The sequence below is a fragment of the Mustela lutreola genome, chromosome 7, assembly GCF_030435805.1.
Source record: "Mustela lutreola isolate mMusLut2 chromosome 7, mMusLut2.pri, whole genome shotgun sequence".
NCBI classification, from domain to species: Eukaryota; Metazoa; Chordata; class Mammalia; order Carnivora; family Mustelidae; genus Mustela; species Mustela lutreola.
In genome coordinates this window covers 53,592,547-53,619,060 of record NC_081296.1, presented here as the reverse complement: position 1 = coordinate 53,619,060, position 26,514 = coordinate 53,592,547, and the positions used below count along the sequence as shown (strand labels likewise).

At 53.0% G+C, this 26,514-nt stretch overlaps 1 protein-coding gene and 1 long non-coding RNA gene across 3 annotated transcripts in view; one reads left to right on the top strand and one right to left on the bottom strand.

The window, feature by feature from the left end:
• The window catches only part of SMAD6 (SMAD family member 6), a 75,216-nt gene extending 59,077 nt beyond the window's left edge, over positions 1-16,139 (bottom strand). Inside the window, exons 1-3 of one of the 2 annotated variants that reach the window (XM_059180890.1) lie at positions 14,302-16,135; positions 6,361-6,417; positions 2,582-2,659 (exon numbers count right to left, since the gene is read on the bottom strand). In XM_059180890.1, coding sequence (XP_059036873.1) covers positions 2,582-2,659; positions 6,361-6,417; positions 14,302-15,115 — 949 coding nt within the window. In that variant the 5' untranslated portion in view covers positions 15,116-16,135. Of the gene's footprint in view, positions 1-2,581; positions 2,660-6,360; positions 6,418-14,301 lie in introns of both variants that reach the window. The other variant, XM_059180891.1, reaches the window with a different exon arrangement.
• Positions 16,140-16,317: 178 nt separating this feature from the next.
• On the top strand, positions 16,318-17,902 carry LOC131835963 (uncharacterized). The gene is made up of 2 exons (XR_009355430.1): positions 16,318-16,765; positions 17,550-17,902. It is a non-coding gene; the product is annotated as an uncharacterized LOC131835963 (long non-coding RNA).
• Positions 17,903-26,514: the final 8,612 nt, after the last annotated feature.

The following is a 26,514-nucleotide window of genomic DNA, read 5'->3' as shown; positions in this document are numbered from 1 at the left end:
CAGGGAGTGTCAGTAAGTGTCAACTGTTGTCAGCAGGGGCGTTATCTGTCCTTGAACATCAAACATCCTGGCCTGGCCCTTCAGCTTTCTGACCTCACCTCCCGTCCTGCCCTTGGGCAAGCCCCGCATTCCACCTCAGCCGGATGAATCCTGCTTCCATCCAGGGAGGAGACCTGTCACCTCTCCAGGGCTTCCCATCACCCTGCAGGGCCTCCCTCCCGGAGCCTGTCCTCCAGGATGACAGCTACGACAGCCCCGAGCCTAGGAGCTCCCAGGAGGCGAGGGCAGTGCCGACCCACCGGTCCTCTGAATCCCACAGCTCAAGGAAGCTGGAAAAGCTGGCCAGCGAGCCCCCAGAGCCCCCAGAGTGGGAGGAGATGCATGACGTCCCCAGAAGGTGCCTGGGTGACTACATGGGGAACGCTCACCTCCTGAGACAACCTCGAACTCAGACCAAAGCCCAGCAGACCCCACTCGATCCCTCCACCCCCACTTCGGAAACCCCAAACTGCCTCCCCAGTTCCTCAGAATTCCACTGGATGCCAGATTTTCATGCGGGCCTCACCCACAGGAAAGAGCACCAGGGGTGTCTGCTCACTGGCGATACCACACACCACTCGGGGATGACTGGGTGGTAATCCCAGACTCTGGTCCCCGGGGCCAAACCTAACAGCCCCCAGGGTCTCCGGACATGTCCCTCCAGAAGGTGCTCTCTCCTGGTTCTAGCAGGGACTCTGGGGTCTGCTCCGATCCTGCCTGAGCCACACACCCAGGCCACTCTGGGAGGACAGAGAGAGATCCAAAGAGACTATATCCGTAAACAGACCCAAACCACGGCCCTCTGAAGCATTTCTGCAAATGGGAGTTTCCACCATTAACAGGGGGAGGGGGAGCAGAGAATGTCGAAACACTACTCATCCATTAGACAACCCATGCCAATGTACTCACCTAAATTAAATACATTCTGAGGGCTGGCAGGGGCACAGAATCAGGCATTCAGAAACACTGTTAAGCCTCTTGCTTTAAAATTATATGTGGCTTTCATCCACGTACGCACAGAAGAAAAAGAATGGATTAAAGTATTAACTTCTTGTGCTCATCTGATAAGGTCTTTCAGGCGTTATCACCAAGTAGGGGCCCACAGGCATAGAAGAAACTCCCAACCAGTCTGGGCCACCAAAGACCAGAAGGTAAGGGGGACCCTGAAGACTGGGACACCAGTACCTGAGCCATGAGCCCCACTACGGGACCCTGGCAAGTCACTTCCTGCTCTAGCTTCTTGTTTTCCTATCACAGAAACGGGCACCCTCGTGGGATCTCCCACGGTTGTGATGGAATACAGAATGAATGCGGAAGGGCTAGGACCTGGGTAATGGCCAGGCAGCCACAGGCAGCCAGCATCGCGTCCCTCTTAGAGTCATGGGGAGGGGATGGCAAGAATGACAGCCAGAACTTCATATGGGGAATGCAGGCTTTGGAGGTACATTTAGCCCTTGCAGAAAAGGGGGACGGGACAGCAGTCAGGAACACAGTAGCATGGTGGCAAATGGCTCTGTTACTATGTGACCCAGGGCGAGTACTTTACTGCTATTCTGAGATGATGCACGTACAACGCCAGAGCAGACAACATGGCCAAAAGGAAACACTCCATCAACAGCTATGGTCACTGCTATTGCCATGGGCATGGGGCAGGGGAAGGACAGCTTGGACGCACACAAACAGAAGTGCTCACCCAGACAGCCAGCCATGTCCACTTAGGACCCAGTGGCTATCACGCCACACAGTGCATGCACACCCATGCCACAAGCCCCAGCTGTCTTTCCAGAACACCCATCCACCATGCTCCCAAAGGGTCCCACAGACCTCGGCACCAGAATCCCTCCTGGCCCCGCGATGTCTCCAGGTCACCACCAGCCTCTCATTTCTTGAGGCAAGCCTGGTTTAGCTACTCCCAGGAACGGGAGGATCCCTGTGGCCAACTCTTCATTGCAGGGGCCTGGGGAACTCCAAACTGGGGTTATCTCTGCTTCCTAGCCCAGCATCCACTGCTCAGAGAGAGACATGGATACCACCAGCCTTTGGCCAACTCCTCGCTTGCCAGACCCTCCCCGGAAGCTAGTTCCATCCACACTCCATTCCCCCTTCTCTTGACCCTCCACGTCAGTCCTTCCCCAGAGGGCGGACAGGAGAAGAAAGCCACAAAGATAAATGTATACAAATACATGCATTTTGTAGCCTCTCAGCAGCTGGGAAAAGAGGCTTCTCCCTGCTAAACTGAGGGATGGAGAGCCGTGCTAGGCTTTCACCAGTCCCACGAGAGACAAGGTGGAGACAACTGGTGAGCGTGTGGCCCAAAAGGCACTTTCAAAGTGACCATCTTTAGATCTCATTCATACAGATGGTTCTTAACCCCATGGATGCTGGGGACGAAGACCGTTGAGCCTTCCTATCCAAGAGGTGGAGAACAGGGGAAAAGAAAAGGAGGGAAGAAATCATAAAGGTCTCCATCAAACTCCCCCCCAACCTGTCCCCTTCCGTGAAGTTCAACACAACAGCACCGTGCAAGGACAGAAATGCCAACCTGAGAATTCACCCGGGGCGGTGATGAGGGAGTTGGTGGCCTCCGTTTCAGTGTAAGACAATGTGGAATCAGATAGATCTACGGAGGAAAGAGAAAGACAACTTAGTTGGCTGTGGGGGCAGTCCTCTCTTTTCTTCTGTGCCCGCGCGCGCGCGCGTATGTGGGCAAGCGCACATGCATGCGTGTTCACAAGTAAGTGCTTGCAAAGGGCACTGTGTCCCTCCCAGCTTTCGGATGACACTCTGTAACCTCGTCCCATGATCACACGAGACCAGGCCAGCCAGCCCTGGAACTCCTCTGGAAAATGCTGACTCTTATAGCCTTGGCACCTGAAAAGTCTCAACTACTCTGACCACAGAAATAACCCAAGTTCAGGGGACTAAGCAAGTATCAACTTGGAGCCTCTGTGGGTAAGGTTAAATTAAGCCCCTAAACAATTCATAGTTGCTGCACTTAATTACCACCATTAAAATTCTTAAAGTTGTTCCTTCTTGCTTCCTTCCTTCCTTCCTTCCTTCCTCGCTGGAGCTGGGGAAGCTCTGTTTTAACAAGTTACCAGCCACCCTCACTCTGCCCCACTTGTACCCCTCTAATTAACGGCTCAAGCATTTGCTCCCAGATTAACTTTTTTTTCCCTCTTCCCTCCTCCACTTCTTAACATCCAGACCTGCTCACAGAGCAACTTGCAATGCCTGGACTGGTTTTTTGCCTTTTTTTTTTTTTTAAAGTAATTTCAAGTACTTCATATGGCTTGTGTTATTTGTTTTCCCCTGTCTGTGCAGTGAGTGAGATGGGGAAAGGAAAATCTTTTGCACATTTTCTCTGGAATACTGAGCTGCTACCCAGACAAGCCCATGCCTTTTTGGGCAGGCAGACTCGCAACATTTTTCCTCTGTTCCCAGCCATGAGGTGTTGCCCGTGTGAAGGAGTCATAAGGCATGTTCTGGAAGGCTGACAGCTCGTCACCTTCTTACCCAGCTCGACCCAGGTCTGGCTCAGCTGGTCCCACCTCGCTCAGGAGAACCACTCCAAGCTGGAGATTCCTGGCACAGAAACCGTTAGCCAAGGCCCTGGCGAGCTAGAATTCCATTCAATCCTGTAGGACTTTTTTCTTTTTTCTCCTTTTACCACAAGGTTTGAGGAACGGGAAGATGAAACATTAACCAATTTTGTTTATGAAAAAGCAACAATGCAAGGGAAAGAAAATAATACAAAAAAATAGCTCAGACTGTTTTTCAGGGCACGAGAAAGTTATCTGCTAGTAAAACGTGTTAGGAGGGAAATAGGACAGATGGAAAACCTCTTTAAAATAAAAATAATACCCACAATGCCCAAGTGGGAGGTTCTTAAAGAGGGTTTTGCTTTTCATAGCTAACGGTCCCAAAGTGTTCAGCACCCTGAGTCTTTTTTTTTTTTTTAAAGATTTATTTTATTTATTTATTTAACAGACAGAGATCAGAAGTTGGCGAGAGGCAGGCAGAGAGAGAGGAGGAAGCAGGCTTCCCACAGAGCAGAGACCCCAATTCGGGGCTTGATCCCAGAACCCTGGGATCATGACCTGAGCTGAAGGCAGCGGCTTAATTCACTGAGCCACCCAGGCGCCCCAGCACCCTGAGTCCTGCTGCCTCTTCCTGTCTGAAGGGCTGAACCTTACTTCCAAGGGAGCCGCTAGAAAGCCCACGTGGCCAGTTTTGTGAGTGAGGGTCCCAGAAGTGGGACGGCCCTATTGTGTGCATTCTTCCAAAGCCTCCCGTCTACTGCTTCTTATGACCTTGAAGAACACTTCCGACCTTGATCACGGCACGGAGAGACCCTGCCTAGAAGCTGGGGGCACAGGTTTGAGTCCCACCTCCATCACCAGTCGTAAAAATCAGGGCTCATCAACTTTTTCTGCAAAGGACCCCCATCGTAAATAGAACTTTCAGCCTTGCAAGCCACAGGATCTCTGTTACAGCGACTCAACCGTGTGGTCAGAAGCAGCCAGAAACGATGTGGGAACAGGGGAACACGGCCATGTTCCCACAGGCCTATTAGTACGGATGCTAGACTTTGAATTTCCTATCATCTTCACACACAAGGAAATAGTATTCTTTTGACTTTTTTTAAGCATCTAAAAAAGTGCAAACCATCCTTAGCTCACGAGCCATACAAAAACAGATGGCGGGCCACAGTCTGCAGACTCCTGAGCTGTGTGACTACCAGCGAGTGTCACTTCCTCTTTCTAGGCCTCAGTTGTCTCATTTGTAAAATAACCGAGACACCTGTTGATTTCCAAATGGCTGCTCGGCAGGGCCAGGCACTGTCCTGATTTCTGCTGCTTTATCACAGGCTGACCCGCAATTCCTCAGGGCAATGATCCTTGACTTTCAAACAGAGAGGCTACATTTACTGAGAACATTTGGGTGTTTTTTTTTTTTTTTTTCCTTCCTCTAATGGAACTAGGGATCTTCTAAGCGACTAGTGCAATTATGTTGACTTGGGAAATGCTGAGACAGGCCCGTGAGGGAGGGATGGGGAACGGCCAAACCCAAACAGGGGGCTGCTAGTGGGTTTCCGCCTCAGCCCTGCTGCTCATTAGCTGGGGGGCCCTCTCCATCCCTCAGCCAGATTCCTCATCTGCGAAGTGACAGGGTCCCACCAGATGACCTCTTCAGGTCCCTGGAGAACTAAATAAAGCTCCTCCCTCCATGGGATGACCAGACGTGGAGAGAAACAATGAGGAAGCTGCCATCATTAAACCACTGACTCACACACCGTCATGGGATAGCCTCTATCCCTCTCGACAGAAGAGGTCAAACTCCTGAATGGACCTGGTGGGCACCTCTGACTTTCCAGGGGGGCCTGGAAAGCAAACTGGCCCAGATGCCTGAGAGTCTGGGACACTTCGAAGTGACCTCCCGGACGATGCTGACACAGGCTACTGGGAAGAGGTCTTTACCCAAAACAAAACAAAACCGACTTCTTGTGGTCACTTGGTGGAATGTATGAGCATCCCTGCCGAGCTAGCTGAGTTCAAGAGCCTGAATCCCATGGGAACGGCCTGGGTCACAGAGTCCCTCTCCTGATACTGGTAAAGCCAAATTCATGGGCCCCACCCCTGGGATCCTCCGGGGAGGGTACAGCAGGGCCAGAAAACAAGCCATTGCTTTCAAAACCACATGCCTCTACTCCAGGATCTGAGCTGCCCATCTAGCCCCAAGGTTTTCCAGAAAACCCATTCTGCCCCCGAATGGGACCCGCCTAAAAGGATGGATGACCATCTCCACTGAGCACACGGACAGGACTGCACACAGGTTTCTCCACGGTCCAACTCTTGTTTCTGCCCAGGAGAACTTCTTGGCTTAACCGGGGGCGAGGGGGGGGGCACACCACTCCCCTTCAGGTGACTTCCTGCTCTCCTATCTGTCATAGTGCTAATTACCACAGGCTCAAAGGAGAGCAACCAAGGGCTGGGGGAGGGGGGAGAGGAAAAGGAAGAAAACCCAACCCATCTCCAGTGAGGTACTTAAGCCAAAACCCATTCATCTCCCACAGGCCCATGTTTAAAGGTCACAGAGAGGTTAATGATGAGCGGAGGAATTTCGAGATGTAAATAGTCCACTATAGACCCCGAGTCTCCTCTGGCCCAACTGTAGGTGTGTTTGTAAAAACTTCATCCCATCGTCCCGTCGCAAAGGCAGCCAGGCCTGCTTTCCCAGCCCTCCCCTCCAGCCCGGACGCACTGAGGCTGGGCGCCCCCAGACTGGAAGGGAGCTGGGTGGGAAGGAGCACACACTTACCCAGTGGCTTGTACTCGTCGCGGGGAGACAGCCGAGAATAGGGGGGTGGTGGTGATTCTGGAAGACAGGAGACACAACACGTCAAGGCTGGGGCAGGGGAGGTCACACGTGGGGGTTTGACCTGCTTTTGATTATTGGTGTCCTCAAATACTCAACCCAGCCCCCAGGAAACTCTCATCTCCCAGCACGTCTCTTACTCAACAGGTGAGGCTTGTAGGCTTGGGGTACAGACCCGGATTCAAGCCCTCATTGGCTCCCTTTGGCCCCTTTGGCTGTATGACCTCAAGCAAGTTCCTTCACCTCTGGGAGCCTGTCTCCTCAGCTCTAAAATAGGGTTAATAATCATAAAGACCTGCCAGGTTCGCTAGGAGGGCAAACACAGATAATATATGTAAAACAGCTCTTGGTCTTCTGCAAAAGTACCTGTACAAACACTGCTGTCATGATAACACGTGACACATGGGTGCAGGGAAAGTAAGAGCTGGGGTTGCCTAAGAAAACATGGGATATATGCGGCATCATTTTTAGTATACGTATGTCCCTTGCACTATTAGGGGCATACATATGCTGAAAAATTATGTGCTGTGTTTTGTTATGGGTTCTTTTTTTTTTTTATCAGAAATTCAAATTCAGCTAGGCATTCTGTCCTTTTATTGCTAAATTTGGCAACTCTAATCAGAACTGAGCATGAGAGACACAGAAGCTCCTTCCCAAATAAGCTGCATTACAACTGACATTCTTTGGGGCAGACAGAAGGGCAAGACAGGCTAGAAGCCAGGAAGGAAACCCAGCTCCCCAGATGGGAGACCTTAAGCCAGTCACTTCCAGCTAGCTCTCGGCCTCAGTCTCCCCCTTTGTAAAGAGAAGGGGCGGACCCCAAGCTCTCCGTGGCCTCCCAGCTCAGACCCTCTGTGATTCCTTATTGTCTACGGTATTTTTCTTTTGGTCTCCTTTCATTTGCCTAAAATACTCCTCCTTAAAAACATATATTTTGTCTTCAGAAGAATTCCTTAGCCTCTTGCTTTAGGGGAAGTAACAATTTGCTAAACTAAGTAACAATTTGCATGAATGAAATGACCCTTCATTTTCCCTAAATGAAACTAAACACCATCAAATCGCAAACTAAAACAAACTCTCAGTGGTAGTAAAGCAGTAATAACTATTATTAGGCAGGTATCAGTAATGACACAAGGGGTAATAAGTGTTTTTCGCAATTATAATAAGGCACAATTAGTTGTAGGAGCATTTGGTTTGCTCCGTACACCCAGTGCAGCTTCCCTTCTTCCCCACCCAGCTTTTCCATCCTGAAATTACTTCAACAAAGTCAAGGCTCTGAGGTCTAGAAACAGGGACTCTTTTGTGGACCAGAGTTTAGGAGAAGGAAAAGTGAATCATGGAAGCGCCACTGGGACCGAGGCAAACATTTGCTGAATGCCCACCCTGTGTCTTTCTCCATGCCGGGCATTTTCAACTTCATTTATTGTAAGTAATATCATTCTTTTGGATCTTAGGTACAGTGTGGTTAATCACACTCTGGGTGCCTACTCGTTTTTCTCAAAAATAAATTAAGATGGCCGTTGTCATTCCCATTTTACAGATGAGAAGACGGACTTGCCCAGGGTCCCCTCCAGCCAATCATGATGAAACTGGAATCTGGACCTAGGCCCTGACTCGACTCTACATCCCAAGGACACAGGGAACAAGAGGCACCCCCGTATTATACTCGTTCACCCCAGGCATCAGGCCATCACATGCACCCAAAGTGCTTGGTCAACATGATGTGCAGACAAAGACAATGGTAATCAGGATAATGGAGAAGTTGGGGCCTCTGCAGACACAGGTGCGGAGAATGAGGACCTAGAGGCTGAAAAGGGTGACCCAAAGGAGCCCCCAACAAGGCTCTAGGAAGGCAACAATTTGCCTTCAGTAGCAGCCACTTACTTGACCCACGGGTCCTCAAGCTGTGCAGGGACTAGAAACAAGACCTGAGTGAGGACCAGCCTTTCAGGACAAGAGGCAAAATGCAAGGAGGCCTAAAGCTCCACAGGGAAAGAGAATTGAGGCAGGCGCTCCTACCCATACAGTGATCACAGAGGCCTGACAGGAGGAGGTGACCCCCTCCCACCCCCGCTCCTGCCCAGGGCCACACAGCAAACTGACAATAGAGCCAAAGCCTCAGCCAGAAGCTAGGTCTCTTGATCCCTGGTCTCAGGCCCTGTCCACGCCCCCACTCACTTACTGGAAGGCCTGTAATTCTTGTGTTAGGGTTCCTTTTGCAAAAATCTGATTGGCTGAGGCTCAGGCCACACACGGTGGGGCACTCTGGACAACTGCCCTCCCGGATCTGTCCCCCCAGAGTGAAACTTGGCAGCAATGGGCAGTGGTGGCTGGAGTCAAGCCATTGTCATCAACCCCACCATTTCTCCCAGGATCTGTTTATCTGAGACCCAAAACGTGGAGGGGAAGAAAGGCTATAGAGGAGGTTGCTTCCGAGATTCCTGCCACCCATGGCCCCTCCCGGTCTGGGTGTCTCCTAATGTGAGTGAAGCAGAAAGCAAATCTGTAAATTAGAAATGTCCCTCACACCAGCTCGTGAGAACTGCAAAGCTTTTAGGAGGGACTTGACCAGGCCCCCGTTTGCTCCAACAAAATGGTTTGCACAGAGCTGCTCAACAACTTCAGAGGCTGAGAGCTGAGCGCTAAATTCCATCCTGGGCAAAAAGTAGGAAGGCCTACAAACTCCACCCCAAGACCCAGGGATTTATAACGTCACGTGTTCACCCAGCTCAACTGCTCCTTTTAACTGGTTGGGCCAGCTGAGGTCCAGCCAGGTACAGGACCCGTCCAAGGCTACATCCGAAGGCAGGAGACATTATTTTATTTCTCTGAAACAAAGCAGGAGGCCAGGTGGGGACTGATTCTGAATTACCTTTTCTCAAACAACTGAGTTCTCATTCACATACTGAGGTTCACTCTTTTAAAGTGTATAATTCAGGGGGCGCCTGGGTGGCTCAGTGGGTTAAACCACTGCCTTCGGCTCGGGTCATGATCTCAGGGTCCTGGGATCAAGCCCCGCATTGGGGTCTCTGCTCAGTGGAGAGCCTGCTTCCCCCTCTCTCTCTCTCTGCCTGCCTCTCTGCCTACTTGTGATCTCTCTCTCTGTCAAATAAAAAATAAATAAATAAAACTTTAAAAAAAAATTCTTAAAGTGTATAATTCAGGGGTTTTCAGTATACTGAGAGTTGTGAGACCAACACCACCATGTAATTACTGGACATTTTCCTCATCCCAAAGAAGCCCTGTCCCGTTAGCCGTCAGTCCCTATCCCCTCAAACCCCAAACCCTAGGCCACCATAAATCTACTTTCAGTCCCTATGGATGTGCTTATCCTGGACAATTCCCACGAATAGGTTCATATACTATGTGGCCCTTTGTGTCTGGCTTCTTTCCCTCGGCACAATGCTTTCCAGGCTCACACGCGCAACAGCATCGATGGAACATTTTTATGGCTGAATGATACTCTGCTGTATGGATATACCATGTCTGGTTAGCCATTCCTCAGCTAATGGACATTTGGACTTTCTCCATTTTTTGACTATTAGGAATAATGTTGCTGTGTACAGTCCTGGGGGACCTTTAACTGGCATCTTCACTTCACTCCCACGCCTCCCATTCCCGCTGATCTGGGGGATCTGGGCGATCTGGGCAAAGGGATCGATCTGGGCAAAGGGATCGCCAGGTCATCAAAGCCCCAGGTCATTAACTCAGGTGAGAGACAAAAGGTCAGAAGGCCAAGTGTGGGCTGCCTCCAGGCCCTCCATCCAGTCCCCTTTTAGGAGCTACCTTAGGGCTTCCAAAAGTCATACTAATTTTTCAGTAATAACTTAGATGCTCTAAACTCGAAGGGGAGAGCGCCTAGAACCCTTGGGGACCCTCTGAAAGAACTGGATGAGAGAGAGAGAGAGAGAGAGATCAGACACTCCAGCCTCAGGCATCAACTTCAGGAATCTCCTCCAACTTCCTTCAGAAGTTGAAGAGCAGTCAGCCAGGGGCCGAGGGTACCAGAAGGTTAGTGCTCAGCTCAGCCCAGCCCAGACGGGCCTCTGGTTAGCCCCCAGGGGGTACTTAGCCTTCTTGGGATCTAGACCCTAATTCTAAAGCCAGAAGAGCTCCCAGCCTCTCCCAGAGCCTGGTAAGGTTTCAGTTTGGGACAAAGCCTTCCACCCCTGCTCTGCAGCCCAACATCTCCCTTAGGAAAGGATCCACATGACGCCAGGGGCCTCCCAGTTGCCCCCCTCCCAGGGGTGGCTGTGGGTGGGGAGGGGGCCTCCCAAGCACCAGTCCCCTGCACCCCCAGAACCTGAAGGCTCAAGCTCAAGCCGGGGATGGGAGCCTCAAAAAAAGGAGCTCCTGGCGCTTTAAGGCCGGCGGAGCCTAATTGCCCAGATTCCCCCGGCAGCCAGATAAACAGCACGGCCGGCTGGCGCCAGCAAGAGGCAAACAGCACATTATCACCCCTTCCTCACCTCCAAGGAGGAGCTCTGAGGAGCAGGGCGGGCAGGCCGAGGGGCCGCCAGAGGGGCGGGGCAGGGGCTTGGAAGCCCAACTTGAAATTGATCTCATTTCAAAGGGATAATGCCAGGCCAAATAAAAGGAAAACTTTTTAGCCCATTCTAATTCCTATAGTCCTGGCCTGGGAGCCCTGTGTTTTCCTAGGCGGCCTCCTCCAGTCGCTCAGAAGTTCGCTCTCGCTCTCTTTCCCTGGCGCAATTTGGATAATAGTAATTTACTGAATATAATTACAGAAAAAAAAAGTGGTGGAGCAAAGAGCAGGAGATTTATTCCAAAGTTAATGGATACTTTCAGGAGAAAGGAGCTATATAAACACAGGTTAGAACTGTGATTAAAGTATTTCTCCACATTTCCGTCCACATAGGCACCAAGCTCAGCGAACTGGCTTTTCCCGGGACAGAAAGACACACAAGAGGGAAGGGCAGCTGGGGCCTGACTTCCACAGGGACGGAGGTGCAGGACAGAGCCACGAAAGGAGGGAGGACCCCCACTTTCTGAGACAAGCATGGGGGAGGGCAGGGGAGAAGGCCTGGGTTGCCTGGAATCTGCCCATCAGACCCCAGGATTCTGCCCACCATCTCATTTTACACCGTGTGAAAAGAGGTCCAAAGAGGGGAACTGGCCCCAGGGTCCCAGAGCAAGCTGATGGATGGGATCAGGGTTTGCTGTGAGCAGCAGGAGTCAGCACTGCCCAGAAAGGGGCCTCCTGGCCACCTGGGCTCCCTGTGGGGGTCAGGTGGGCACTGGGGCAACTGGTGGGTGCCCCTCAGTTGGCCTGCTGAGTATGCTGCTATATTCTCCAGCTAGGTGCCTCCTCTCCCCAAGCGTGTCTGTCTGTCCATCTGTCTTGTCTGTCTGCCTGCCCACCCCACTGCCCCAGCCCTCTTCCCCCTCAAGCCCTGGAAGGAGCAGTCTCCTTATCAGGATGCGCACGGCTGAGCTCCAGCTATGTACCCGCCCAGTTCTAGGAGCCAGGCTGGCGGCCAGGCAGCAGGGGTGGAGTGGGCAGCAAAGGGCTCCCCAGTTCTCAGTCCCGGCGGCCCACACCATCGGGCAGGGGAGGAAGCAAGAGGGTCAACCTGGCACCTCCTGAAAACTCTTCCCAGGCCATCTGTCCTCCCACCTACCCCCAGGGTGGCCTCAATGGGGAGAGGGGAGAGGGCTGGCAAAGAGGCAGGGTACGGACACCAGGCTGTAACAGTGCCTCCTTTGGGGAGGAGGGAGGGAGTCAAGTGCCAGTGCTCAGGCTAGAATCAGATATGGAGAATCTTCCTAGAGCCTCCCAAGAACTAGTAGGGAGACTGTGAGGGCAGGTTACTCATCCAAGGTCAAAATTATTAAATTACTAAAGACCCTGGGACCAGGGTTATGGGGAAGAACTGCTCCACTACAGCTCAACCCCTCAACTTGTACCCCATCCCCAAGTTGGCCAAACTCAAACCACCATCTAAGTTGGCATCTAAGCTGGGGAGAGAGGGGTGTGCATCCCTTCTGGCTCTCACACACCTGAGCAGACCAGGCACCTTGACTCTCAGCGGGCCCTCTTCTCCTCCTCTCTGCCCACTTCCACGGCCCACCTCCCTGACCCACCCTCCAAGGCTGTCTCCAGACAGAACTATGGAGCTCCAGGAGGGGATCCTGTTATCCTCCACATCCCACAGCACTCAGATAGTTCAGACCTAAAGACCTGGCCCTTCTTCCCCCATCTCTGACCCATCTCCCACGGGTAGACTGTTTTTCGAGGGCACCCTACTCATATTTCTACTCTCTCTGCTATACAGCACCCAGCACCATGCTTGGCACACAGTAAGTGCTCAACATGTATTTGTGGGCACACTGGTAAGAGAGAAAGTAAGCTGCCAGGGCCTGCTGAAAGCACAAAGTGGGCCCCACCAATTACCTCCCATGCACCAAAAATGACCGGCGACAGAGCAACCACCAACAGGGACCCTTGCCCCAGAGTGAGGGAGGAGACGGGGTACCATACAAGAGGAAGACACTTCCAGGAGAAGCTGTCCCAAAGAGGAACAAGGAGCACAGAAAGCCTCCCATGGGCCACAGGTACTGCCAAAAGCCCTTGAGTCGGGCCTGGAGTGACCATGCAGGGATCAGGGCAGCCAGATCCATGGTCCTTCTCCCCAACCTCCCCCCACCCCCCAATCAGTGCTCTCTCTTCAGGAACCACCAAGACAGCTACACCTGCCTTTCCCCCCAGCCACCACCCCCACATGTGAACAAGACATCTGGGACAAATCCTGGGCCCACCGTCCCCTTCCACATTGGGAGTCTCGAGATCTATGATCTGACCCACTATGTGCCCCCAGGCTGGATGCTGACTCTCCAAAGGGGACATAGGCTGGAGGAGCTCAGAGCCTACCCAGGCCCAACAGCCTTCAATCTTCTAGAAGTCCCACCCCCACCGAATCCCCAGTGCCACCAAATGCTCACGCCCCTAAGATGCTATGGGCTGAAATGTGTGAGCCATGCACTGCAGAGGTCAGAGTGGGGCGGGGGCCGTCTGGCAGTCCTCACCTCTGCTCCAGAATCCAGGGCCTGCTCAGTAAGCAGGGCTGGGGGTGGGGTGTGTGCGGGGGAAATCCCAGGAAGAGAACAAAGAAGGGAGGCAGGTCTCAGAGGTAAATAAATTATCTGGCTTCCTTGCTTCCTCCACCTGCAGTCGCCTCCAGGACCCTCAACTCTAGAAAGACTGTACACAGAACTGACAGTGATGACCACCACGGGGGGGGGGGGGGGGGGGAGCGGCTGATATTTGACACCCAAGGGATGCTGCCAGCAACCAGGGCAAGAAGGTGATCTCCACCTGGAGACAGCTTTGCTTCAAATTGCACAAAGGAACCAATGTGACAATTTATGAACACTTCTGACTCTAGATATGAATTTCCTACGCCCAATTTCACAACTTGTGTCTACCTGGATATAGGGAAGTGCAGCATAGGGATAAGCATATGCACACAAACGCTACAGGCCTGGGCACGGACTGAGGGTAAAATGAGGGGGGGGGGGGGGACTGGACGACACTTGCGTTTGGTTTCTCCTAGGCCTGCCCTCCTCTTTCACCGTCTATGAAGCTGCAGCCTACATTAGGTCCCTGAAGCTGCAGAGAAACTCCAATGCCACCCTTTCGAGTTTGCCCAAGTCTTAAAAAGGTGCCATTTGACACGTGTGCCACTTCCTGGGCTGTCCTGCCCGGCACGGCGCCTCCACCCGGGGCTCCCACGCTCCAGGGGCACCCGCGGATGCAGCCGCAGCTCCACCCGCCCGCCGGCCCGCGGTGTTCTGGCCCGAAAAGGCCTCGGGAAGGGGCGGGAAGGGGAACCCCCCAGCCCCCACCGGCGCGCGCGCGCTCACCTGGCCCGCAGAGCCGGCTGAAGTGGTAGGGGTTGCAGCACACGGTGGGACCGTCGGCGGCGGCAGCGAAGCTGTGGCAGCCGCACAGGGGCTTCAGCTCCACGGCGTGCTGCAGGTCGGGCCAGCGGAAGAGGCGGCCGAGCAGCAGCTGCGGCGGCGCGGGCTGGCCGCCCAGGCGGAGGTCGGCGCGCGGCACCAGCACGCAGCCGCCCGGCACGCCGCCGCGGGACTCCACCGCCTCCAGCAGCGTGTCCAGCGAGCGCTCCTTGAGCCGCTTCAGCAGCGAGTACGTGACCGTCTTGAGTTCCTGCTCGAGGAGCAACAGCCGCGAGCCGGCTTCGCGACTCCGCCCGCCGCCCGCCGCCTCCAGGGCCGCCCCGGCCAGGGGGTCGCCGGCGTCCCGCGGGGCGCCCGCGGCGTCCCGCTCCGAGAAGAGACAGCAAGTCACCGTCTCGCAGTCACTTTCGGGCAGCCAGCCCGGGCCTCCCGGCTCCGCCACGTCCAGCGGGGAGTCCCCAGCGCCGGCCCCCGGCTCCGACATGGGCCTCGGGGGGCCCCCTGCGCGCCGGCGCCTCCCCGCGCCCTGGGCGCCTCGCTGTCCCACCGCGTCCCGTGGCCGCCGCGGGGCTACCGGGCGGACTTCGGAGCGGCCGCAGCCTCCGCCTTCTCGTGCCCGCGGGGCCGGCTCAGCTCGGCTGCCCCAGCTCCCATCCTCGTCGTCGCCGCCGCCGCCGCCGCCGCCTTCCTCCCGGTCGGGGACCACACGACTTCGCCAAAGTCGCCGCACCAGCCCCGAGCGTTTGGACCTGAACATACGATATCCTTTGGCGCCGGGGGTGGGAGGGAGGCGGTCTCCGGTTACCGGGGGTCCGTTCCCTCAGCGAGGCGCCGACTGCGCGGGCCGCAGCCCCACATGAAGCTCCGCCGCCGGGCGCCGTGCAGATTGCGCACAGCCTGTCGTCGAAGGGGCGCCGCGGGGCTGCAACATGAGGGAGCTCGCCGGGCCGGGACGGCGGGGAGCAGGCGCGCGCCGAGCCGCAGTCCGCGCGGGGCCAGCGGCTACATGGACCCCGGCGGCCCGGCTACTCAGCAACTCCAGCCCCGGCGCTGGAGGGGGATTGCAGGCGGCGCCGCGCCAGAAAGACCCCGCATGGGCCGGCGAGCCTTCAAAAGTTGCGCGTTTGGTCCATGAGCACAAAGCGCTCGCGCCGAACCCCCCAGACGTGTCGGGGGCAGCCCTGCCTTTAAAACCCAAGCGCTTAACTACATGGGCTTTTCCTGCAGGATCCGAAAGGCAGGCTTGTTGATACCCTCAGCTTCCTTCTTACTCCCTGCAAAAAGGAAAAAAAAAAAAAAAAAGGAAAGAAAGAAAAAGAACCCCAAACAAAACCAAAATCCTGGAATTGCATGCACGAGAAGCCAACTCCGTCTCAGGTCCCAGGCGCTAGATGCACTTGGAGCAAGTTTCTCCAGAACGCGGGTGTCAATACTTGAGTGGAAACTGTAAAAATCCCAAGAGCTGTTGGGAATCCTTAATTAAAAATGCAATCCACCGAGGCAGAGGTCGCAGCCCGCCCCACGCTGCGCTCGGACGCCCGGGGCGCCCCGGCTGCAGAGGTCGTCCCCCTCCCCCCTCCACAAAAAGTGCCTCCCGGTGGCCCCACGGTCCCTGCGAGGTCTGGCGAGGCAGCGCCCGGCGGCTCTTTCTCTCGGCTCGGCTCCCTCGCTCGCTCCCCAGCTCGGCTCTCTCTCTTTTTTGTTCTCCTCAAACGCACACTGAGGGCCCCCGGAGGAGCGCCGCGGAGTCATTGGCTGCCTCCCATCATATGCCAGTCTAGACACTTTGGCGGCTCCGCGGCGCTGATTGTTGCGCAAACAAGGTTTCAAGTTTCTTAACTCTTAAAGGAGAACACGTCCCATTGCAGGGCCCGAGGCTCCGAGGGGCCGGCTCCCGGGGCGGGCCGAGTCCGGGCTCCCGCCCCACGCTCGCCCCGGCACCCCCGCCCCGAGCCTGACAGCGCCCACCGCCCGCTTTCTGGCCCGCGTTGCGCCGCGGGCACGGATGCGAGCGAGCACACGCGCGCGCGCGCGCACACACACACACACACGCGCGAGTTACACAAACCAGGGGTGAGCGCGCGAGGACTCTGTGGACCCACTGAGACTTGTATGCAAATGGAGCGCTTTGCCTCTCCCTGGCTTGTGCACAAACTTGCAAACACACATTGCACTTTCGAGTTGGTCCAAACCCCCATCCCAGGGAAGGCTAATAAATATGGGTGTGCGTGTGTGCCTTCCCGGCTCCAGTCCCTTGGGAGCTGGGGAGCGGCTGATTTGTTGGGGTAGCGGGATCTTCCGCGATGGCTCAAGGTCTCCACATCCCCTGCGCAGTCAGGGGTCGCTCTGCTGGGCCAAACGGAGGGCGTGGGACGCTTGGCGCATGGGGGCTCCAGGCTTGCGCGAGGTAGGGAGTTACAGGGAATGGGGTAGAGGCGGGGAGTGTCCCCTCTCCGGCTCTTCACGGTCGCCACGGCCCTCTCTCGGAGCTAGGCGGACCGCCAGGCGTCCCGGGCCCCCTCGAGGCCGGGTGCTTCCTCCTCCCCTTTCCCCAACTGACTCCGTACACCACCGAGAGGAATGTGGGTAGGGGTCGTGCTTTCCCCAAAGAAATGGGGTGGGTTGGGGGCAGGGTCCCGCCCCGCCTGGCCCCGGGCTGGCTGGGGGGGGGGGCGCGGCGGTAGCAGCGAGCCTCCCGGCGCGGGAAGGGTTAAGGCCGCTCCTGCCCCTGGAGCCGGCGCGGCGGGGTACCTCCTCGGGCGCGCTAGCTCGTCCGAGGGTGGCAAAAGTTCAAGCTTGTAAAGTCGGGATTGGTCCCGCGCGGAGGGAAAAAAGGCCTGGTTCCCCCCTCCCCCCCCGGTCGCGGCGCCGATTGGTCCGGCCTTGGGGCGGGCACCGCCCCCTCCCCGGCGCGCGGCGGCCCGGCCCCCGGCACTTCGCCCCGCCCCTTTCCGGGCGGGAGCCGGGCCCCGCACTGAATGAAAGAAATTCCGCTACTCTCATTGGCCCGGGGCTGGGCGCCACTCCCCCGCGGGGTCCCCGCGCGCAGGTCTCCCCCAGGGGTGCCCACGGGTGGGGCTGGCCCTTTGAGTGTGCATCTGCAAGTACCCTTCAGGGCTGCGAGCCTGCGTGAGCACTGGGGGAAGGGCAGTACATTCAGGAACGACTCAGAACCATTTGCTTTTACCTAGAGCCAGGTACTGCTGGCGCCGTGCTCTCGGGGAGAGTTGGTGGTTCTCTAGAAAGGAGCTTCCTCACCCCCATCCCCTGCTGCTTTGACCAAATCAAAATCGCTGTCAGCTTCTTGTTTGAAAAATGGAGATGACGATCTTCGCAGGACCGTGAAGATCCTGGGAGATACTGCACTTTAAGCGCACAAAGCCAAGTGAACAGCAAGATGAAATTTCCCAAGTGAATACAGCACTTTCGTAACCAGCACCTAGAAGCTCCTCTCGTGGTCCCTTTCAGTCATTTCTCACCCCTGGTGGGAGGTGGGGGTTGGATACAAAAAGAAACTCAATGCAATGTAAAATATTTCCTTTTATTGGGGTAGTTGCTGGTTTGGCTGTGGATTGCAGTAACAATCGTTCGTGCTTAATGACTCCTTACTACCAGCAAGGCAATGGTTTCAGGCATGCTAAGGATTCAGTCATTGAATTCCCGCAACAATCCTCCTAGGTTTTATTACTATTTCCATTTTACAGATGAGGAAACTGAGGTGCAGGAACTTGCCATTCAATTTGCCACTGACATGAAGATAGTGTTGAGAGTGCCTAAACCAGTATGTATGCTCACTCTCAACCGCTAGAAAGTGGTATGTGGGTCTGTGTTGCCAGAACACACCCTTCCAGGGCAGTGACTTTCCAAATGTGGTCCACTGGACCTGCTGAATCAAAGTATGATGGGGTGACACAGGCCACTTTACACTTTAGGGATAGAGATAGTTGTTACCATTACTTTACAGATAAGGACACTAAGGCACAGAGGTTTTAACTGGCACAAGCTTTTAGATAGTTGCAGAGGGGGGATTTGAACCCAACCAGTTGGGGGGCGGGTTGCAGGCATGTGGGAAGCAATGGTCATGGGGCAGCAGACTGGAGATGGGTTACCATCCTATGGATGGCTACCTTCTTCTCTGGGCAATAACTCAAAGTTTGGCTTCTGCTCTTGCTCAGGCAGAGCTGTGACATTAGGGGTGGGGTGGCATTAGGCACCTGTTGGATGCCACGTGAGGAGCACTGAAACCAGAGTCTGGGAGGCCCGAGTTTAGTCCTGACCTTCCTAAACCTCCCTCAGCTTTATGAGCCTCTGGGTCCTCATCTATAAAAATGGAAACAAGAATCATGTTTGAGGCTGCTGCCAAAATTAAATGACATGAGGACCCATAGTCATGACAGGAAGATGCTTGTTAGTGGAGAGAGTATCAGGAAGGGAAGGGCAGTGACAGTTCCACCGTCCTTGGAATCCCAGGGCCCATCCCCTCTAGCGCCGCCTGCACTATAACCACTAGAGGGTGTGTGAGAGCCCGGTAGGGCAGGGCCTATGAACTAGGGCCTAAGGGCACGGTCCTAGACCGCCCTCTGGAACACAAGCTCTAGTTACCTGGGGTTGTAGGAGGGGAGGAGAGGGGGGTCCCAGCTGCCACTCCTCAGGTCTCTGCAGCCATATTTCTCAGAAAGCACATCACAAAGAACGAATCCTAACCCGTCAGAGTCCATTATTCCAGTGTTTTCCGGAAGCACCCTGTGCTTCTCTTTACAGTGAAGCACAATTCATAACCACACAATTCTGTGTCCATTCTTCTCTGTTTCTGGAACGTAAGCCCCATGTGGAGAGAGACGGTGAAACTATGAAGCCACCCGCAGCAGCACTGAGGGAGGGGAGTCAGACCCTGTGCCATCAACAAAGGTCATTTGAGACCACCCTAGGCGATCAACAAAGGTCATTCATGCAAGACAACCCCATTCCTTCTCTCCAGTCCCTAGCCCAACACCTGGCACATAGCAGGCATTCAGTAAGAATCTGGGAGATGGCTGAATTCAAATCTCTCACTTTGCCAAGCTTTGTGCGTAACATCCTGTGCCAAACATTTATATGCACTATCTCATCAAGCCCCCCCCCCCCCCCAGATAAGACAGTGAAGAAGTTACCATTCTTACTAGACCTGTTTTGTAGAGAAGGAAACAGAGAGCTTGAGTAATTTGTCCCTGGTCACCCAGCCCATAAGTGGCAGAGTTGGGTTCAGAGCTGAACCCAGGGATGCTGGAGCTACATCTTCTTAACACGTGGTCCTGGAAAAGGAAACATGGTCCTTTGCCCTTGGGAAGTTTCCATGTCAGCTGGGAAGACACAAGGCATGAAACAGCAGAAATCATACAAGGCAGCACTTGCTTCTTGGTGGTGGGAAGAGGCGACTGCTTAAAGGGCTAGGGATCATGCAATAAACAAAACACAAAATTCCTAAGCTCAAGGAGTCTAGTGGGAGGACAGACCATAAACAAAACAATCAGGTATATGGTGTTTGGGAAGGTAAAGGGATCGAGGTTAAAAATAAGGCAGAGAAGAGGAGAGAGGAATGCCTGGAGAGGGTAGGCATGGTTCAGAGAAAGTGGTCAGGAAATGCTTTCCTGGGAAGGTAACATTTGAACAAAGTCCTGATAGTGGTGGGGGAACCACTACGACACTACCGGCAAAAGAATGTTCAAGACACAGAAAGCAGCAAGTACAAGGTTCCGGAGGTGGGAATGTGCCTGATGTGTTCCAGGACCATCAGAGAGGTGATAATAGGTGAGAAATACTGGGGGAGAGATCGAAGGGTAACACAGGCCATTGTGGGGTCTTTGGCTGGTCCCCTGAGCACCTAGAGCACCCCTGGATGTTCTGAGAAGGGGAGGGACATGCTCTGCCTTGTTTTAGCTGGCTCCCTCTAGTGGCCATGTGAAGACTGGCGTGAAGGGGACAGACCCGGCAGCAGGGACTTGGTGGGGGGTTGTCCCTGGAGAGACCACGCTGGCTTGGGTTGGATCCTGGGCATATTTGAAGACGGAGCCAGCATCATTTGCTGTTACAGATCTGAGTATGAAAGAACATCTCTATGGTGAACACATGTTATTGACTCTTATTTGCTTAATTTTTTAAAATCAATTCACTCTTACTTAGCCTTGTCGTAAGCAATAATATACATGGTGTCCCAATGTGCTAGTTATATTTATCACTTTAAAGTAAATATATAGGGGCACCTGGGTGGCTCAGTGGATGAAGCCTCTGCCTTTGGCTCAAGTCATGATCTCAGGATCCTGGGATGGAGCCGCACATCAGGCTCTCTGTTCAGCAGGGAGCCTGCTTTCCCCTCCCTCTGCCTGCCTCTCTGCCTACTTATGATCTCTGTCTGTCAAATAAATAAATAAAATCTTTTTTAAAATAATAAAGTAAATACATAAAATATGTTTGCGCATCATCTAGAATTAGCCTGGGGACCACCTAGCTCCATGCAATGCTGAGGACGCTGATTCAGCCAGTTGCTAATCACCCACTTACAGGATTTTTTGCTTATTTATTTGCTTGCCTTTTTACTACTTTCTCGCAGAAAGGATGATTTCTTTTTCCTACCTATAATTAGCTCCTGTCTAAAATTAGGGGACCCATTCCCATAGCCCCCATGCACTGAATGCTGGATTTACTCTTGGCCCCTCCAGGCAACCAAGCACAGAGTGGTGGTCCCTTACCATTGCTCTGTCAAGCCCAACAGACCAGGGTTCAGATCCTGTTCAGCGACCTCTTAGCTGTGTGGCCTCGGGCAACTTCCTCTACCTCCTAGGATTACCCCTCTAACTAGGTGCTATGCTCATGCCCAGATGGTAGATTCCAGGTGGGGAGCCTGAGACGTAACCAGTAATAAAAATATTGGGAGACTGTTTTCAAGATTAAAATGCTTAGCACGGGGTCTGGTACCTAGTAAGTGCTCAGTAAATGATGGTAGCTGGGATTAGTGAAATGAGCATGGAGTCAGTCTTTACCAGGACAAACTTGGGTAAACAGAGTGGTTAAAACTAGCCCCGGAGGCTCAGTTTCCTCATCTATAAAGCGGACCTACCTGCCTGAGGTGGGAGTGAGAGGAGTTAAGTTGTGCCACACAGTAGGATTCAGCAGCCCATGGTGAGACATGACCTGGAGAAAGAAGGCCGGCTGTGTTAAGGGAACCCAGAGAATCATCCCTTTCCTGTGCTAAAGATCACACCCCTTGGGCTGCACCAAATCCACCACTCTCCAAGCAGCATTTCACCAGCGCAGAGCAGAAGGGGGCAGGGATGGAGGTGCCTGGAGAGATGACCTAGTACCAGAGAAGGAGGCTTACTTACCCAAGATCACATAGCCAGTTGCAGGGAGCCAGGGATCCGGCCAAGGCTTTTCTGACTCCCGGGATTCCCTGTCCCTCTTCCCATGGCTTAAGGTGTCTCAACCCAATAGCACAGCGGATGTGGTGACGAAACCAGGATGGCAGGCTCTGGGGTCAGACTTCTTGGGTTCTAACTCTGCTTCTGCCCCTTACAGAGTGGCCTTGGTCCCTTTGCCTATGCTTACTTATTATTTCAGCTTCCCATCCTTGATAACTGGACCTAACTCATAGGGTCAAATCTGAGTATTGACCCAGATTATGCAAAGCATTTAGAGCTGCTATTCTCACTCAACTCATTGTGGATGACACAGCAGAGAAGGCAGCGCCCTGCCCATTATCAGCTTTCAGAAATACAAAATGAATGAATGAATGAATGAGTGAGAGTGAAGTGCTGCAAGTACAGAATGAATGAATGAAGGCATGAATGAGTGAAGTGCTACACGTCTCATGATTGTTAAGAGGGCTGCAGGCAGCTGCACAGAGATCAGAGTGAGGACTGTGGATTTACTGCAAGGCAGCTGGGTTACCCCACCCCTAGGTAATCTACATCCTTCTCAGGCTGGGCGACTGGGGGGGCTTCTTGAAGTCAAAGAGTTCATTTGACTCAGAGATGTTCAAGAAAGGACATCTGCGTGACTCAGTCAGTTAGCGTCCAGCTCTGGATCTCAGCTTAGGTACTGATGTCAGAGTCATGAGCTCAAGCCCCGTGTTGGGCTCCACGCTGGGTGTGGCGCCTACTTAAAAAAAAAAAAAAAAAGTTGAAGAGGATCGCCTGGGTGGCTCTGTCTGCCTCCAGCTCAGGTCACATTTTGTGGGTCCTGGGATCAAGTCCCACTTGCTCAGGAGGGAGCCTACTTCTTCTTCTGCCTGCTGCTCCCCCTGCTTGCACACATACACACACACACTCTCTCTCTCTGACAAATAAATACATAAAATCTTTTTTTTTCCAAAATGTTGGAGAAATTTATTTTTACACTGTAATGTAGTCCATGTTTAATATTAAAGCTAACCCAGATATATCAAGGAATAGAATGCAAGATTCCCATGAGCTTTTGACAGAGAAGGCAGACTTCCAAAGAATGGCAGCACGAGCAGCATCAGACCACCACCCCAGGCCTGACCCGGGGCCTCCTGGCCCAGGCTCACTCCCTCAGCCTTCAGAGGAACACAGGGACCCTCGCTGGAGTCCAGTGCCCACGGATATGGCTTAGTTACACTTCAACACATTTCTCCTGGGCACTTGCGAGAAGCCAAAGGCATTTGTGACAATACATACAGTTGTGTAATATCCCTCCAGGACTCGGAATTTATTCAAAGCCATGTCTGCATTCAGCCATACCACCATGGCCAGAGAGAGCCACACAGGTCCCACCTCACGTCCCCCTCCCCCCACATGGACCCTGAACAAGAGAGGGCCTGCTCCTCGGAACACCCCACAATGCCCTGTTTCCTCTGTGACGTCCAGTCTTCACACATGCTGGACCTTCTGCCCAGAATGCCCATCCTTCCTTCCCCCTGAACAAATGTTTCCTCTCTCCCCAGGGAGAGGACTGAGGCTATTTTCCTTGCTTTTTGCCATCCCTCCTTCCCAGGACTGGGAATGATTTGTCTACATCTGAGAGCCCCTCAGGAGCTCAGCCGAGTGCCCCGCATCTCTCCAGCCCTCCCCTAGCACCCAGGAGGTGCTAGAAATGGGGGGTAGGGATTTCATTTTTGATAGATACAGCCAAACCGGCCTCCCCAGAGCAGCTGTCCCGAATTCCCCTCCCACAGCTGTTGACCCTAGGGTTTGACTTTCTACAGAGAGCATCCCGATGTGCTTGCTCGTAACTGAAATTATGTATACCTCTGCGTTGCTTCAAGAATGGGGAGTTACCTCCTATCAGGTCACTTTAGAAGAAAGCAATTGTGAACAAGTTAATCAGTAGAGAGCTAGTTAAATGAATGATGGCATATTATCCAGCTGTTAAAAAGAGGCAGCCTTCAGTATGAAAAGATACCAAATGACCAACAACAATGCAGGCGGGATGCGACAATTTGCGTAAATTCTTTTTCAAGGATAGTGTGCATGTGCATACAATGTCTTTGGGAAGACACAGGATAAGCCAATCAAGGTGGATGTCTGTGGGGTTGGAGAGGTTGGCTGGGGGTGGCAGCTAAATGAAATGAAGATTATTTTTCAGCCCAAAACTGGTTGTTTTGTTTGCTTGCTTGCTTGTTTTAAGTCATTCTGTTAAATAGGTGTTGATCACACATGGTACAACATCTAAGCAAGACCCAAGTTCAGTCCAAAAGAAGCCACCCTCTCTCTCCTGCATCCTGCCCTCTTGGTTTGCCCTCTTTGGTACCTCCTCAATCTTTGCACTGTGGGAAGAATTACCCACTCAAAAATAATTAAATCCAATATTATCTTAAAAGATTTTTTTTATTCATTTGAGAGAGAGAGAGAGTGAGAAAGAACATGAGAGGGAGAGGTCAAAGAGAAAAGCAGACTCCCCGAGGAGCAGGGAGCCCAATATGGGACTTGATCCCAGGACTCTGGGATCATGACCTGAGCCAAGGGCAGTCACTTAACCAACCGAGTCACCCAAGTGCCCTCCAATATTTTTTTTTAATATTTTATTTTTATTTATTTGACAGAGAGAGATCACAAGTAGGCAGAGAGAGGAAGGGAAGCAGGCTCCCTGCTGAGCAGAGAGCCCGATGCGGGACTCGATCCCAGGACCCTGAGATCATGACCTGAGCTGAAGGCAGAGGCTTTAACCCACTGAGCCACTCAGGTGCCCTCAATATTTAAAAAAAAAAAAAACAACTAAATTGTGACTCCTGGGTGGTACAGTCATTTAAGGTCTGACACACTCAGCATGGAGTCTGACTGAGTTTCTCTCTCCCTCTGTTCCTCCCCCTGCACCCCACCCCCACTCTCATGCACCTGCTCTCTTTCTCTCTCTCCTTCTCAAATAAATAATCTTTTTTAAAAACCTGAATTAAAGGGATGCCTGGAAAAAAAAATTTTTTTTTAATGTTTTTAAAAAATGGGGCACCTGGGTGGCTCAATGGGTTAAAGCCTCTGCCTTCAGCTCAGATCATGATCTCAGGGTCCTGGGATTGAGCCCCACATGGGGCTCTCTGCTCAGTGGGGAGCCTACTACCCCCCCCACACCACCCCCTACCTACTTGTGACCCCTGCCTGTCAAATAAATAAATAAAATCTTTTTTAAATAAAAATAAATAAAAATAAAGGGACGCCTGGGTGGCTCAGTCAATTAAGCATCTGCCTTCTACTCAGGTCATGATTCCACAGTTCTGGGAGCAAGCTCTGCATGCTTCTCCCTCTCCCTTTCACTCCCCCTGCTTGTGGTCTCTCTCTATCAAATAAATAAATAAAATAAAATTTTAAAAAACCTGAATAATGAATTTAATAAACATTGGTTGAAGAAAGGAATAAACCAACAAAAAAATGGTTGAAGAATCAAAGACATGAAACAATGCTATAACCAAAGAGGGCCTGACCCAGTGACAGACAAAATGACAAACACAAGAAGAGATACAAGTAAGACTGACCACAGTTGGAGAGTGTGTCCTGTCTTACCTTGCCCTTGGTTTCCCTGTATGTACATCTTCTCCTCCTAGGCTGACCAGGGCACCACCGATGCTCAACTTTCCTCCCCAGGGCTAGGCAGCCAGCAAGTGTGTGATAAACATTTCTGACCCCCGGCCCCACTAACACCAGCCATGCTCTGTTGGGGAAGGGACTGAGGGACACAGTTGTCAGAGCCTGCCTTCCAGAGCCCAGGACTATATGCAGGGCTGTGCTGTGACTTCTGTGGGCCTTGGACACTTCCATCTTCCTGGGCCCCTTCCACTGAAAAAAGAAAAAAAAAAAAGGAAGTATATTTTACAAAAATATTGGTATAAAGACAAATGTAATCCAGGCTAGACTCATTATGATACATTCATTATTAGTCATTTCTTTTTCTGATTTCAGACAAAATGCAAATTGAAAACACTTCATCAGTCCCGTAAAATTACCGTGGGGTCCTAGGCCTGTGTCTTTCTAGGCCTAAGGATAAAGTTGGCCCTGGGCCTGGCTCGTGGTCAGTAAGCAGGCACTGCTGCTGGAGGCAGCCTGGCCAGGGAAAGCCACATGGACCCTATCCTTGCTTCTGCCTTACCCCCTGGGGCTCTGAAGGCCATCACTAAAGTTTCCTGAGTTCAACTTCCCCACTGCTAACATGTAGTGCTGCCATGAGGATTAGGGGCTTGATAATCGCCCGATGTTATTGGATGATTTGTCCCCAGGTTGGAGGGAGACCTCTGTAGGTGAGCATCAAGGACACATACCACAGTCAGATGAAGATAGCTTAAAATTCCGAGACAGGCCTCTCTGCATAGGGTCCTGATCATTGACCAGGCATTAGAATCACCTGGGAGCTTTAGAAACTACTAGAGCCTGGCCTCCACTGGAGCTGATGTGGGACCAGACCTGTTTTTTTGTTTAGAGCTTCCCCCCCCAACCCCGCCCTGGGGATTCTAACAGGAGGCAGGGCTGAGCATTGCGTGGGATTCCTGCCCACGGAAGGAGTGAGCTGGGGAATGCTGTCTCGTCCAGTGGACAGCTTTTCACCCTGACAACATCCAAGCCCACGGCGCTCAGTGGCTGCCGGAGACAGTGGGGCAAATGTTACTTTTCTTAAAGACAGCGCCCCCATCTTGAGCATCTTCAGATGGCAGCCAGCCACAATGCCCGCTGTGGGGGC